This window comes from Rhineura floridana, chromosome 6 (genome assembly GCF_030035675.1).
Source record: "Rhineura floridana isolate rRhiFlo1 chromosome 6, rRhiFlo1.hap2, whole genome shotgun sequence".
Taxonomy (NCBI): Eukaryota; Metazoa; Chordata; class Lepidosauria; order Squamata; family Rhineuridae; genus Rhineura; species Rhineura floridana.
The window spans coordinates 42,414,586-42,427,463 of record NC_084485.1 but is presented as its reverse complement, the minus strand read 5'-3'; the positions used below and the strand labels follow the sequence as shown (position 1 = coordinate 42,427,463).

Below are 12,878 nucleotides of genomic sequence, written 5' to 3'. Positions count from 1 at the left end.
CTCTGACTTCACTCCATAGTTCTTCTGGTTCTCTGTCAACTAAGTTTAAAGCCTCAACTCTGTTCCTTATTTGATCTTTATATTCTTCTGGGATATTATTTAAATTGTACTTTAGCATTATGATCGCTTGAGTTTAACAGGATTTAAAATGATCTAAATAGGGTTTTTTTAATAGTTGCCCATATATACCGAACTGCAATAATTATCACGACTTTATTTCAATTTTTACTATCCAACTTTATTGGTAGGGTAAGCATGTAAAAATGGTGAGAGCTTTAAAATGAAGAAAAGTAGCATTAACTTAGGTGAAGTGTAACCCTGATCTACTACAGTACAGATCCCAGTTAGAACTAGGCATTTGATAAACAAGAACATGCTCTGCACTTTTCAGTTAAAAGTGACTGTGCCCCATAACTATTTTGTGTACTTAGAACATATTGGCATTCCTCTCACACCTTTATACACTACTCCCCTGAGCCCACACTGTTGGATGTGTGACACTTTGGTCCTGTCTGCTTTGTCCTTTTCCCCCCTCTTAGTTATCATCTGTCAGAGAAACATCATTGTTCTCTTAATAGCAATCTCACCCAGTGAGTGCAGATATGAAGGTAGGCAAAAGGGGCCCCCTGAGAAACAATAAGGAGGTATTAGAGTGCTTAAGGTGACCTTGATGTTTACAGCTACAAAAAATCCTAAGTGGGTAACCCCCTCCAAAACAGCCCAACAGCATGCTCAGTTGCCAAGGAGTTCCAAATATCTATCTGGGGAAATGAGAGGAGAAAAGGGGAATGCACAGGGGTGGGGGAATCTCTGGTCCATAGGTCAAACTTGCCTTCAGGCTGTTTTCTTCAAACCAAGACCACCTGCCCCACACCTGACATTGTGTGTCAGTGGTGGGGCAGGCAGAGATGCAGATGCCAGTGCACAACTGTCAACCTAAAACTGTGGTCCTGATTGGGCACTGGCAAGAAAGAACAGGTTTTGGCTCTATTGCCAATCACCTGATTGGCAGCAGAGCTGAAGCCTGTTGGATTGGTTGTGGGAGTTCCCTATGGCAAACTTCCTTATGCATCCAATGTGTGAGCTGCATGCATGGTGCTTTGAAGTTCCAACTTCAGGCTTCAAAGCACCCATTCATCTGATCTCACTGTGGCATCAGGTGTCTGGCAAGTGGGCAGCCTTGCCCACCTACCAAATTTGGCTGGTGAGGCTAGCTCCTGATAAAGATCTGGCCTGCAAAGCCAAAAAGCTTCCCCACTCCAATAAAATATCTTGGAAAAGGGCTTGTCTGACAGCCTAGATAATGACCTGTTTGCATTGACTGTAGGCCAAAGTAGGGTCCTGAAAGCTCATGCCACAATAAATTTGTTCACCTTTGTAGTCCCCCAGGATTGAGTTCATGGCATCATGGCTGCTGTGCTGGAACATATATCATAATGGCCCACAGGATTTGGTGAGAATGAGTGGTAGTGTTAATGTTTCTGTCCTACTGGATTGAGCTGCCCCACAGTCAGAGAGGCAAGGCAAGCAGAAAACATAGCTGTTGGTTGAATTGCTTGGGGAAAGGCAGCTAGAAAAGGAAGGCATAAAAAACAAGGGCCTAAGAACAAAAGTGCAGAAGAACCAGGGCAGAGGAGTGGGGTGGGCTAGGGAAGAAAGGATAGAAGAGAAGGTAGTCTAGAGAGCAACAGGCAGAGAGGAGCACAGGTCTTAAGATGGGCAGAAGGTGGAAGTTCACAGACAGCATTTGACATAATCCTGTCTTAAATTTTACAACTCACCTGATAAGCTATAAGCAACAAGGATCTCCATGCAACCAAGTGATCAGGCTGGTGGAGGAGGGACAGATTGTTCCACCTCTCTTCAGACACCCTGCTTGATTTTTGTACTAGCCGTACAGAAAGAAAAATCTTTCTTTGTGACAATCATGGCACAGGAAGAACAGATTGCTCTCTTTCTCTACCAGTCTTAGTAGAAGGCATTTTTTGTTTTGCTTTTTACTAGCCTGTGTAAAGAGGTGGTGAGCTCCTTCTCCACAGCCATCCTAGAAATGGAAGCTGCTAGCCAGTCAGCAGGCTTGCAATTGTTGTGGGTTATTTTGCAAGGCTGAACAACTAACCAGCCAAATCTTTGGGTGCTGGCCTCCAGTTTTCCATAATATGCATTTTTAAAAAATACCAACACCACACAAAACTTTACTTCAGGGTTGCCTGTCTGCAAGAACCATATACTTTGTTTAGGCCTTAATGCCCACACTGAGGGGAAAAAAAGGTAACACCCATCCTTAGTGCTTTCAAATATAGGAAAGGGAATATTCAGCCTTCACCCACCTGGTACCCTCCAAATGTTTTGGACTACAACTCCCATTGGCCATAACTAGCACAGCCATGCTGGCTGGGGCTGAATGGGAACTGTAGTCCAAAACACCTGGATGGCATCAGGTCAGTGAAGGCTGACCTGGAACTAGTGAGGTCAGTGGGCTTGTTTACAAGTGAACTGGATCTCTTCTGTTACACACTTTCCTCACTCAGGTCCCTACAGTGACTTCTGACAGGTAGTTATTGTCACAGCCAAACACACTCCCATTTTATCTCCTAAAATGTAAAACTATTTTTCCTGTTGTGAGCTCTAAAAGGGCTCACACATTGTGCCTTTTATCAGGCCAGTTTTATCGGGTCTTGGGGCTAATAAGCTTTTGGCTGTACAGTCATGGTCACCCACCTGAAGAATAATGGAGATGGAAAACATGTTCCCTGTAAGTAAGAAAGTTAAGGAGGGAGATAAAAAAAATGTTTCACCCACTTCTAACAACTTAGACCTTGACATAATGATTGAAATTGATTGTCAGTACATTCAGGACAGACAGAAGGAAGTACTTCTTCATTCCACACAAAACTTATGGAACTAAGAACTACAAGATATAGTACTGGCCACTACCCAGGATGTCTTCAAAGACAAATTCATTGGGTGTGTGTGTGTGATTTCTCAGTGGTTTTGTGCAGGCAGCCCAGATAGATAGGTGGTACAGCAATGGTCAGAAACCCTTGAGTACTAGAAGCTGGGGTTAAACAAGAGATGACCATCACATTCACACCCCTTCCTTGTACGCTGCCCAAAAACACCAGGCAGGTTGATATTAAAAAACAAAATGCTGAACTACTTAGTCCCTTGGTCTCCTCTACAAGGCTTTTTTCTTTTAAGTTGCATAGAACTTTCATACGTAAGTAAGAGTTCTTTGAAACGCGAAGGTTTGTTATGCTTCTCTTTCAAACCCATTTAGTCCCACTTGAGTAAAAACTGAGAGATCATTGCTCTGGGCACTGTCATCTACACCTCCTCAAGCTGTCACCTGTGAAGAAAAGAACCACCAAGAGGTTGGGCTCTCATCTTGCAAGAGCAGTTGCTGCAATCACCTTAAAAGATGTTCTTTTTTAATTATTTTGAGACTATTTTTGTGTGCCTATCAGATATGGCTTCATCTGGCACACAGTTTCAGAGACACAAGGGAGGAAAACAGCCCACTGTCCATCTCACTGATTTAACAACAGGATTTTTATGTAGCAACAAAGAACAGAGTTCTCTACTCGTTTATAGCAGGTTTACTGTGTATGATGATTCACAATCTTTAAAATCGCTCATCATCAAAACCACCAAGGCTTGGAGGGAGCTGATGAAGGCCACCCACCAACTTCAGGACTGATCAGAGATTTTGAATCCACGTTCTCTGTGCCCCAAGCCCACATCTGGACCACATTTACACAGTCTAATCCTATTCATGGCTACTCAGAAGTAGAGCCTGCTGAGTTCAATGGGACTTGCTCTCCAGGAAGTGTGCACAGGATTGCAGCCTGTATTGCATAACTAAGCAGCAGCATACAGAACAAGTGATAGAATAGCGGAATGCTAGTGAACTGTACACATTTGTCATCCTAGGCAAAATCATCCTTCCCTTTCCTATGCAAAACCCACCTGCAAACTTAAAATCTGGCTACATTTAAACAAACAAACAAAGGCCAAATATGATTTGTTACAGCTTTCAGCTTCCTGACTCCCCCTACCCAAGGAATTCTTTAAAAGGGATGAATGGGACAACCCAAGGGGAGCAAACAGGCATGCCTTAGAGATTGCCATTCAATTAGATTCCACTAGTCATCTTCTGTTTTTATTTTCTTTGCCTTTGGCTGAGATTCCTCGCCTTCCCTAGGAGTTGGTGATTCTGGTGCTTTGGGATCACCAGTGTGGTGTGCCCCCAAAGTGTTCAGGGCATTGTGCAGCTCTGCTGGCAGCGGTGGTGATGAGAGCAGTTCAGAGGTGCTTGGGGAAGAAAGCAGAGGCTGCCCTTTGGATACTGAGGGCAACGAAGGAGCCAGCGCTCTTGTGGCAAACAACTGTGCCAGGTTCTCCAAGGCAGCTGTTTGCCTGTCCATGGCATCTGCAATCCGCCTGGTCGAAGTCTCCATAAGCATGATGAGTTTGTCCACGTTTTTTGTGGCCTGGTCCACGTGTTTTGCAAGGATGGTAAACTCCTCCTTGTGGGCATTACTTTCCTGGGTCTGGGCAAGCTCAGATGTCTCTGTGTGTTTTGAGTGCAAATCAGAGAGAGCACACACTAGTCTGTCGCCCACTTGTGAGATAGCGTCCACAAGGTCTGAGGTAGTGTCAGCTTGCTTCCTCGGCTTCCTGCTCCAGTGGTTGCTCGCTCTGTCAGTGTCAGCTAGCGGTGCTCTGGGCAAGGAGGTGGATGGCCCTGTAATGGAAGATGGTGGGAGTTAACTAAATGGCAGCAATCTGCAACGACTAGCAGCATACCCAATGCCAAAAGAACAAGTTAAAAAAACAAAAACAGCAGTCGACACTTAAAAGAGAGAAGGGGGACATGTGGCCCTCCAAATGCTGTTGAACTACAAATCCCTGACCATTGCCTATGCTGGAGCATGTTAAAAATGATAACGAGACAGCCTCTGAGCATGTGTGAAGTTCCTTCTCATCACTGAGCAACCATAACCAAACCTTATACATCTGAGATTACAACACGGATGGTGAACTTGTCGCCTTCCAGATGTTGTTGCGAGTATAACTCCCATCAACCCGGACTATTGGCTATGCTGGCTGGGGCAAATGGGAGTTGAAGTCCAACAATATCTATCTCAAGGTCCTCAGTTTCCCCAATTCCTAGATTACATGGGCAGGCTCCTAGGATGCAACTTTCATCCAAAGTGGAGTGCTCCCAGCACTGTTTTTTTTTTTTAAAGAAACCAAGAACTGCTGAAACCAGAATGCTAATTCAATGCATGCAGACCACATTGCCAAAAACCAGTTGTTTTTGAAATGTGAGCTTCAATTCTCAGAATTCACCTGAATTGGGAGCAGAATGGCCCTCTCCTCGAGCACTGGGAAAATTGAGTGAAGCCTCATCACCTGCCAGAATGTCATCTTCTCCATGCTGCTCCCATTCATCACTTGGAGATTGTGCATTCAGAGGATCGGAATCCATCCGTGGGTCTTGAAAATAGCCATTTGAGTCATCTGCAGGCTCTGGGATGGATGCTTCATCATCATCAGAAACGAGGACAACACTTAGTTTTTCATTCTTCTCCTGCTCCAGCCCCAGCTTCTGTGCCTCTCGATTCCTCCGATCGATAGAGAGGGACACTTTGGACACCACAAGGCCCTTGTGCATGCACAGGAAACTATTCAAGGAATCATAGAATGGCAGGGCCCGTTGACCACTCACAGAGTTGTTGTTTCCACAAACAATTGCCTTGTATCCTCGCCGAAGCTCCTTGGCACGCAAACGGCACTGCTTCATGTCGCGATCATAGCCATATTCTCGCATCCGATCAGAGATCCACTCATACTGAGCCTCATTGCGAAAATTGGTGGCCAGTGAAGCTTGGACTTGATCATCACCCCAGATCTCAATGAAGGTCCTGATTTCTTCATCCGGCCAGTATGGATTACGGTGGCGGATACTCTTTCTAGGAGCAAACGGCTGGATGTTCATATTCTCTCTTGGCAATTGTTGTTGGTCACGAAGCAATGATTTGGTAACTGCAGATAAGGGACGTTTTGCTGAAATATAATACTTAGAGCGAAGACTGTTCAGTTCTTGCAAGTTATTCTGCAGATTCTTTAACAGGTCATCATTACCAGCCATTATTTCCTTTATGCCTCTGCTGCCAAAAGAAAAGCCACACCAGTTAAAAACCTCATAGGCACAGCAAAGGAAGTCTTTTCCCCCCCTTTAAGCAGTTTTCTGATCTTCACAGGCTTCTATGGTAAGTGGCCCAGATCACTTAAATAATAATTTAAGTTCTAGTGACAAAGGAGAGAGCTGTTTCAATTGTGGCTCCCCACCTGTGGAGTATGCTTTGCCTGGCACCTTCATTGACATCTTTTGGACACCAGGTAGAGACTTTTTTCCCAGGCACTTGACAGACTGAGATGAAGTTATCTATTAGTATGCTGCCAAAGCTTCTTGTGGCTGCATGGGGATATTGTTGTTTTATTTTTATAGTATATTTGTTTTTAGCATTGTAAGTTGCTTGGAGACCTTTGGGTACCGAGCGAATAATAATAATAATAATAATAATTATAACAATAATAATGCTTTCCCAAGGAGAATTCACACACACGTGGGAGCATAAATATAGGTCCTTTTTAGAAGAACGTACATAGCTCTTATTACTGAACTGTTTGTTCATATGTTATCAGAGGAATCTCCCACACTTTCCAAAGGGGAAATAATTTTAGGGTACAAATCTAAAAATGATTATTTGGATATCCATTTATGTATATGAGACTTGTTTCCAAACAAAAATAGTAGAGGATTGCAAACATTCATGGAGAATAAGGCCATCAATGGCCATTAGCTACAATGGCTATGTTCTGCCTCCACTGTCAGAGGCAGCATGCTTCTGAATGCCAGTTGCTGGGACTCACAAGTAGAGACTGCTGTTGCACTCAGGTTCAGCTTGCAGTCTTCCCATAGGCATTTGGCTGGCCAATCTGAGAAGAGGATGCTGGATCAGATGGGCCTTTGGTTTGATCCAACAGGGCTTTTCTTGTATTCTTATTTGTTCCACACTGATAGGCATCTCCAGGACACTCAGTCGTTCATTAGCAGATGCTTGATCTTTGCTCTGTGTGGCTGAACATGGATCCAGTGCAACTGCTAGGTATATTTAGGCCCTGGACTTAATGGTTTTATGGGGGAGAGGGGGCTACTTAGACAGCTATGTGTATTGCCCCCCCCCCCCGCCATTCCATGCTTTACAACTGCTTCTGAATTTCTGATATATGTGTGTTTTGCTCTAACAAAAAAGTTTGCCAACGCTCGGGTGGAAAGAAATACTCCGAGCGTACCAGTTTCACATTTTAAAACACACTTAAATCATAGCCCCATCATGACTACAGGGGGAAAAAATGGAGGTTGCTTCTGCTGCCCCGCTGCTAAACACATTTTACTTGGGGAATAAGCACCATGTTGTTGTAGAAAAGGATAAAATAAAATAAAAGGAAAAATAACCATATACATGCCAGGTCACCCACTCTGACTACATTTTTATTTTCTTTTCAAAACGAAAGGAAGGATGAATGCTACGGTGACCAGTACCAGTCGAGGGAGATCCTAGGATGCACATGCCAGCCCAGGTTCTGTCACAGAGCCTGTTTTGCACTATTCCCCATCATTAGCTGCTTTCTGGCTGGTCATTTTGGGAGCACCTGAGCTGGGGAACCCTGGACTTTGGCCTGGAGGTCTAGCCCTAGCTACACCACTGCATGGAGCTGGCCCCATCAACTACTTGTATTTAACAACTTGCATGGTAGGTTACCAGGAATTCCATGCAGGCAAACAAGAGGGCTGGTGGAGAAGGAAATTATCCATTCATCCCTCCTCCACCAGCCTGCTTTGTTTCTGTGCTAGTCACAAAAAAGGAACATAAGAAGAGCCTGCTGGATCAGGCCAATGGCCCATTTAGTATAGTATCCTGTTTTCACAGTGGCCAACTATAAGCCCCAAACCAGGATCTGAGTGCAACAACACTATCCCCACTTATGCAACTGGCATTCAGAGGCATGACTCTTCTTTCCACTGCCTCTGCCAGTGGCAGAACTTATCCACTGCACCTAATAGGCATGGATAGCATTATCCTTCATGATGATAATCCTCTTTTAAAGCCATTCAAGGAAAGGCTATTTCTCTGCAACCATCATGGAAGCATAGAGGGCTGGCAGAAGAAGGCTAGATCGCTCCATCCCTCCCCTCGCAGTCTGCCTGGCAGATCTTTACTAACCAGCCAAAAAACTAGAAGCCTGCATCTCCATACAGGCCACAGAGGATGAGGCCTTGGCAGGCCAGCATACAGACTACTAGCCTCAGAGCAGGCTAGTATATTTTTTGCAGTTTAGTTAGTTTTCTGGACTTCACAGTCCAAGTCCCCATTCTCGGCTGTTTTCTCAGAAGTAAATCCCAGCAAGTTCAATGGCACTCACTTGAAGCAAGTATGCATATGATGCATCCCTTGTTGAAACTACTGAATGAAAAAACATAACGTCATCTCACTTTATCTGGAAGCAAGCTTTTGAGTCACACAGGCACTTTCCCTCAGGTATAGGTTGTGATTTTAAACACAAATTTGGAAGCGAGTACCATTCAGATAACTGAGATTTACTTCCAAGTAAGCAATTCAGCACAAAAAAGAAAGCGTGCAAATGTTTCATTCCCCAGTCAGAGTTCACGCAGCCTATGTCTGCAAAATATAAAAGCAAGACTTTAGCTAATGTAGATGCTTATGCAGATAATAAACAGGACTTACTGTTAACTAAGAGTCTTTGCAGGGGCAGCACAGTAAGGCATGTCTAATTCTTATTGGAGCAGTCAATGCACGTCTAGGCTGTACAAACAGCAAGAAGAAATTACATGCTGGAATACACCTTCATTCAAAAACACTCCCTGCATATAAAAAACAAGTTGTAAGAAAGCTAGGCTGGACTATTTCTTTTTATATGGACAGGATTCAATCATGTGACACCCCCCACACCTGCATCTTGAAGTGGTACAGCTTAGATGTAGGCCACCTCTGGTGGCTTCTTACATGATTTAATGTCTGGCTATAATAATAACGGAAGTTGGACCTGGGTATGAACAGGAAGGCTCACATACAGAGAGTTGATTTTTAATAGGTTTTTTTTGGGGGGGGGATTGTTGGAAAGCTCCCTGCCTAAGCTCACATCATGAAAGACCCTACAGCTTTTCAGAAAATTCCCCACCAGCTGCGTGCAGAGCTATCTTTTCAGTAAATAAAGATTCCTCTGTGGAGGTACCTCTATACTCACTCCAGTTTTCCACATTAAGTTCAACCATTTCCCTGGTTACTTCCACCTGTGGTATTGCTGGATCCCCACAGATCTCACTCTGGCATTTCTAACAGAACATAAAAGCACTTGGGGACTGCAGATCAGGACAGTCAAATGCCAAGAAGCCAGAGAAAGGTTAAGAGGCTTCCCCCATCCCACGCAAGACCACCTCCCTGGACCGTCAGATGTGAAAGATGGCAGATTCTCCAGTGAAGTAAACACCTAGCAGTCTCCAACAGGACCTGTAATGATAGCATCCTCCTGTCTCTCATGGGAGACTTTAAATCTAGAATCTCCTCCCCCGCCCAAAAAAATAAGTATTTTAAAATAACTCTGAGGTGCAGCCTTACTCTTCCTGGTCTCTATTCCCATTCCATATGAAGTCCCCCCCCCGTAATAAATCTCCCTCTCACCCACTTTCAGGGCAATCCTTGGATGCTCTCCAATGTTAGGATGCCCATGATGCATTTTCACCAATATCCCGACCCTCCCATCTGCCTTCCCTAAAAGCTCTGCTGCTCCCCTTTGCACAGTCGCGCACTTACTTGCAAGTTCCCGGCTCGCTCGTGGGCATGTAGGCCGGCTCCGATTGGACCACCTGCCTGAGGAGCGCGGCGCCGGCCCAATGGGAGCCGGATTCGAAGAGGCAGGACAAAGCAGAGGAAGAAGGTGGGGAGCAAGCACTCAATCAGGAAGGCGGGGAGGGGCAAGAGTCAAGCCTGTGACTGACGGGCGGAGTTTCGAATCAGAGGACGAAAAATGGGAAAGGGTGGGGAAGGGAGTTAAGAGGAAGATGGGGGGGAGTACTTACAAAAGAAAATAAGCTGCAACTAGGAAAACATATAAAGTGATTTGGAAGGGGTCCTCTGGCGGCAAGAGGCAAAACTTCTTGGGGTATGGGGCGAGGCTTTCAAAGGCAATAAATTATGAACAATTTCGTAAATAAAAATGAACAAAAGCAGATGAAAATAGATACAATATAATCCCCCCCTTTTTTACCTTGCAAACTCAGTGAAGCATTTTGAGCTAAGCTGATAAGGCGGACGGCGCAGCGAACTTCAGGCAGAAGCAGGAAAACTGCCCGGGAAGCGGCTCTGCAACTTTAATCGTCCCCAAGCAGGCAGGGAGCGCTTGCAATTCAAATAACTTTTCCTTCCCACCATGCTGAGAGAGACCCATGTGACCATCATCAGCCAGATCTCTGGCCACTCTAGGGGTGTGGCTCCAACCGAGCTATCAGCAACGCAACGAGGGTCATTTGGAAGTTAATCCCCTTTGATGATTTCATTGCGGGCTCCCGCTCTGCTTAAAAGGGGGCTGGGGGGCGCGTTGCCTGGCGCTCAGCTCCTCTGGAAAATCTTGAAGACAGCCCGACTTTGCAAAATAAATAAATACAGTCTTAATTCAAATTTTCCTCCACATGCATAAACATTTCCTTTTTTTCCTAGACCGAAGTGTGCGGTTCCTTGGTATAAGCCTGTAAACATGTCTACTCGAAAGAAAACCCCATTGAGTTCAGTGGGGCTTACTCAGGTAGCTGGATGCAGGACTGCAGCGTTACAGGGCAATCCTACCCATGTCTCCTCTGAAGGAAGTCCTATTGACTTTAGTGGGCCTTACTTCCAGGTGAGTGGGGTTAGGATTGAAGCCTTACGGTTTATGGGTGCCTTCCCTCCTCTAATTTGTAGCCTTCACTCTTAAAAGGATGAACAGATGCCATAGTCTATGTGCATATCTGGTGGAGATGTGAAAAAGTAAAAGGTTATTGGAAGAAAACTGTATAATATTGCAAAAATTGATTGGTTGTTAAAACCATTGTTAATGTACTTTGCAAAAACAAAATGTTTTGGACTCATGCAGCCACCTGTGTACTCCAAAAAGCCTGTGATTAACCAAACAGGTTTTTATTGTATTAACAAAACGTTTCAGCTTCCGCCTTCATCAGCTGCTATCATACAAATGCTGTTACCAAGGTGGCAGTTATAGAGCTTTGAGGATGGAATGCTCAGAGGGCTTCATTTGCAGAAGCTAAGTAGTGGTGGTACTGTGCTCCAGGTTCAGGCTGTGTGGTGCCAATGTGTCCAGAGAGTAAATCCAAAAGTTCTTCCTTTTAGTCAATGCTGCTGGATCTGCTGGCATCTCTATCGCTGTAATGGAAAAGTCCAACAGGCTGTGACCCTCGATGTTAAAATGCTTTGCAACTGGTTGCTCCACTTTTTTGGTCAAGATTGCCGACTTGTGGTTCCTGAAGCACGTGCATAGGTCAGTTGTGGTCTTTCCTGCGTATTGGATATGACATCCTGGTCTTTTGCACTCGATGATGTAAACTATATTGCAGGATCTGTAGGTGATGTTCTGTTTGATGTAATATGTCCTGCCTGTCCTAGTGCTTGTAACAGTGGTTGTGTCCCTGAGGTACACACAGGTGATACAGCGTTTGGAGTGACAAGGATGAGACCCTGGATTGGTGATAGGTGGCTTAAGCACAGCTCTCACCAACAGTCTGCGCAAATTAGGAGGTTGGCGAAATGCTATAACAGGAGGCCTGCTGATGGCTCTAGTAAGATGTTCAGAGTTTGCCATCAATGGGTAGCTCTCCCTGATTGCTTGGTAATAGTTAGGAGATGCTGGATGGAAATCTACCACAAATGGAATCCGTTGCTCTCTGCTCTTTGACACCTCAGTACGATGGAGGAGGTTTTCTCTGGACAGAATGGAGGCTTGGTGGATGTTGTTATATATATATATAACAGGCTTCACAAATCTGGTTGTCCCAATCTTGTTGGACTTCAACTCCCACCAACCCCAGCCAACGTGGCCAGTAGTCAGAGTTGGAAGTCTAAAAATATAGAGTTGTAGTCTAACATATCTTATATATGGTGTTTATTGATCTGAATAAGGCCTTTGATACTGTAAATCAAACTGCTGTGTGGACCATCCTTTTGAAAATTGGATGCCCTGATAAATTTGTAAATATTTTGCGACTCAGGCTTCAGAGCGATCCATTCAGAGTCGGATCAGGCATAAAACAGGGATGCGTCATTGCTCTGACCTTATTTGCTATTTTCATTGCTATGATTCTACACCTTATTAAGGGGAAACTTCCTACAGGTGTGGAAATCTTATATCAAACAGATGGAAAGCTTTTTAATCTCAGTAGGCTGAAAGCAAAAAGTAAGGTAATTACAACCTCTGTTGTAGCATTTCAATATGCTGATGATAAGGTAGTCCCCGCACATTCAGAGAGAGATCTTCATACTATCCTAAATGTCTTTGCAGAAGCATAGGGAAAGCTTAGGCTTTCACTTAATATCAAAAAACCCAAAGTGGTTCATCAGCAGGTGTGAATTAGTCCCTCTGTAGCAACATCAAACCAGCTTAATGGTGCAACGCTGGAGAATGTTGATCACTTTTCCTATCTTGGCAGCCATCTCTCTGTAAAAGCTGACATCGATGCTGAAATTCAACATCATTTGAACTCTGAGAGTGATTCGAGGATTGGGATATTTGCAGAGAGA

The 12,878-nt window shown here is 44.5% G+C and overlaps 1 protein-coding gene across 9 annotated transcripts; it reads right to left on the bottom strand.

Moving 5' to 3' along the window:
- Positions 1-2,306: 2,306 nt before the first annotated feature.
- LOC133387226 (uncharacterized) lies at positions 2,307-10,588 on the bottom strand. Of its 9 annotated transcripts, none has more exons than XM_061631543.1 (4): positions 10,360-10,588; positions 8,820-8,897; positions 5,356-6,173; positions 2,307-4,747 (listed from the first exon to the last, which is right to left on the bottom strand). In XM_061631543.1, exons 3-4 carry the CDS (start codon positions 6,155-6,157, stop codon positions 4,146-4,148), a joined length of 1,404 nt encoding a protein of 467 aa, XP_061487527.1. In that variant the 5' UTR covers positions 6,158-6,173; positions 8,820-8,897; positions 10,360-10,588; the 3' UTR covers positions 2,307-4,145. The 9 variants fall into 9 exon arrangements, with proteins under 9 accessions (XP_061487527.1, XP_061487522.1, XP_061487521.1 ...); XM_061631538.1 differs by having other exon boundaries at positions 5,356-6,176; positions 8,820-8,956; positions 10,360-10,587; XM_061631537.1 differs by having other exon boundaries at positions 5,356-6,176; positions 10,360-10,587.
- Between the last annotated feature and the right edge of the window lie 2,290 nt (positions 10,589-12,878).

Excerpts from the sequence above, each read along its gene's own strand:
- LOC133387226 (XM_061631536.1), bottom strand. The coding sequence starts at position 9,934 with ATGCCCACGAGCGAGCCGGGAACTTGCAA. Across the intron at positions 6,177-9,905 it reads AGCGAGCCGGGAACTTGCAA|CAGAGGCATAAAGGAAATAA; the intron begins GTAAGTGCGCGA and ends TTCTTTTGGCAG. Across the intron at positions 4,748-5,355 it reads CCATTCTGCTCCCAATTCAG|GGCCATCCACCTCCTTGCCC; the intron begins GTGAATTCTGAG and ends CTTCCATTACAG.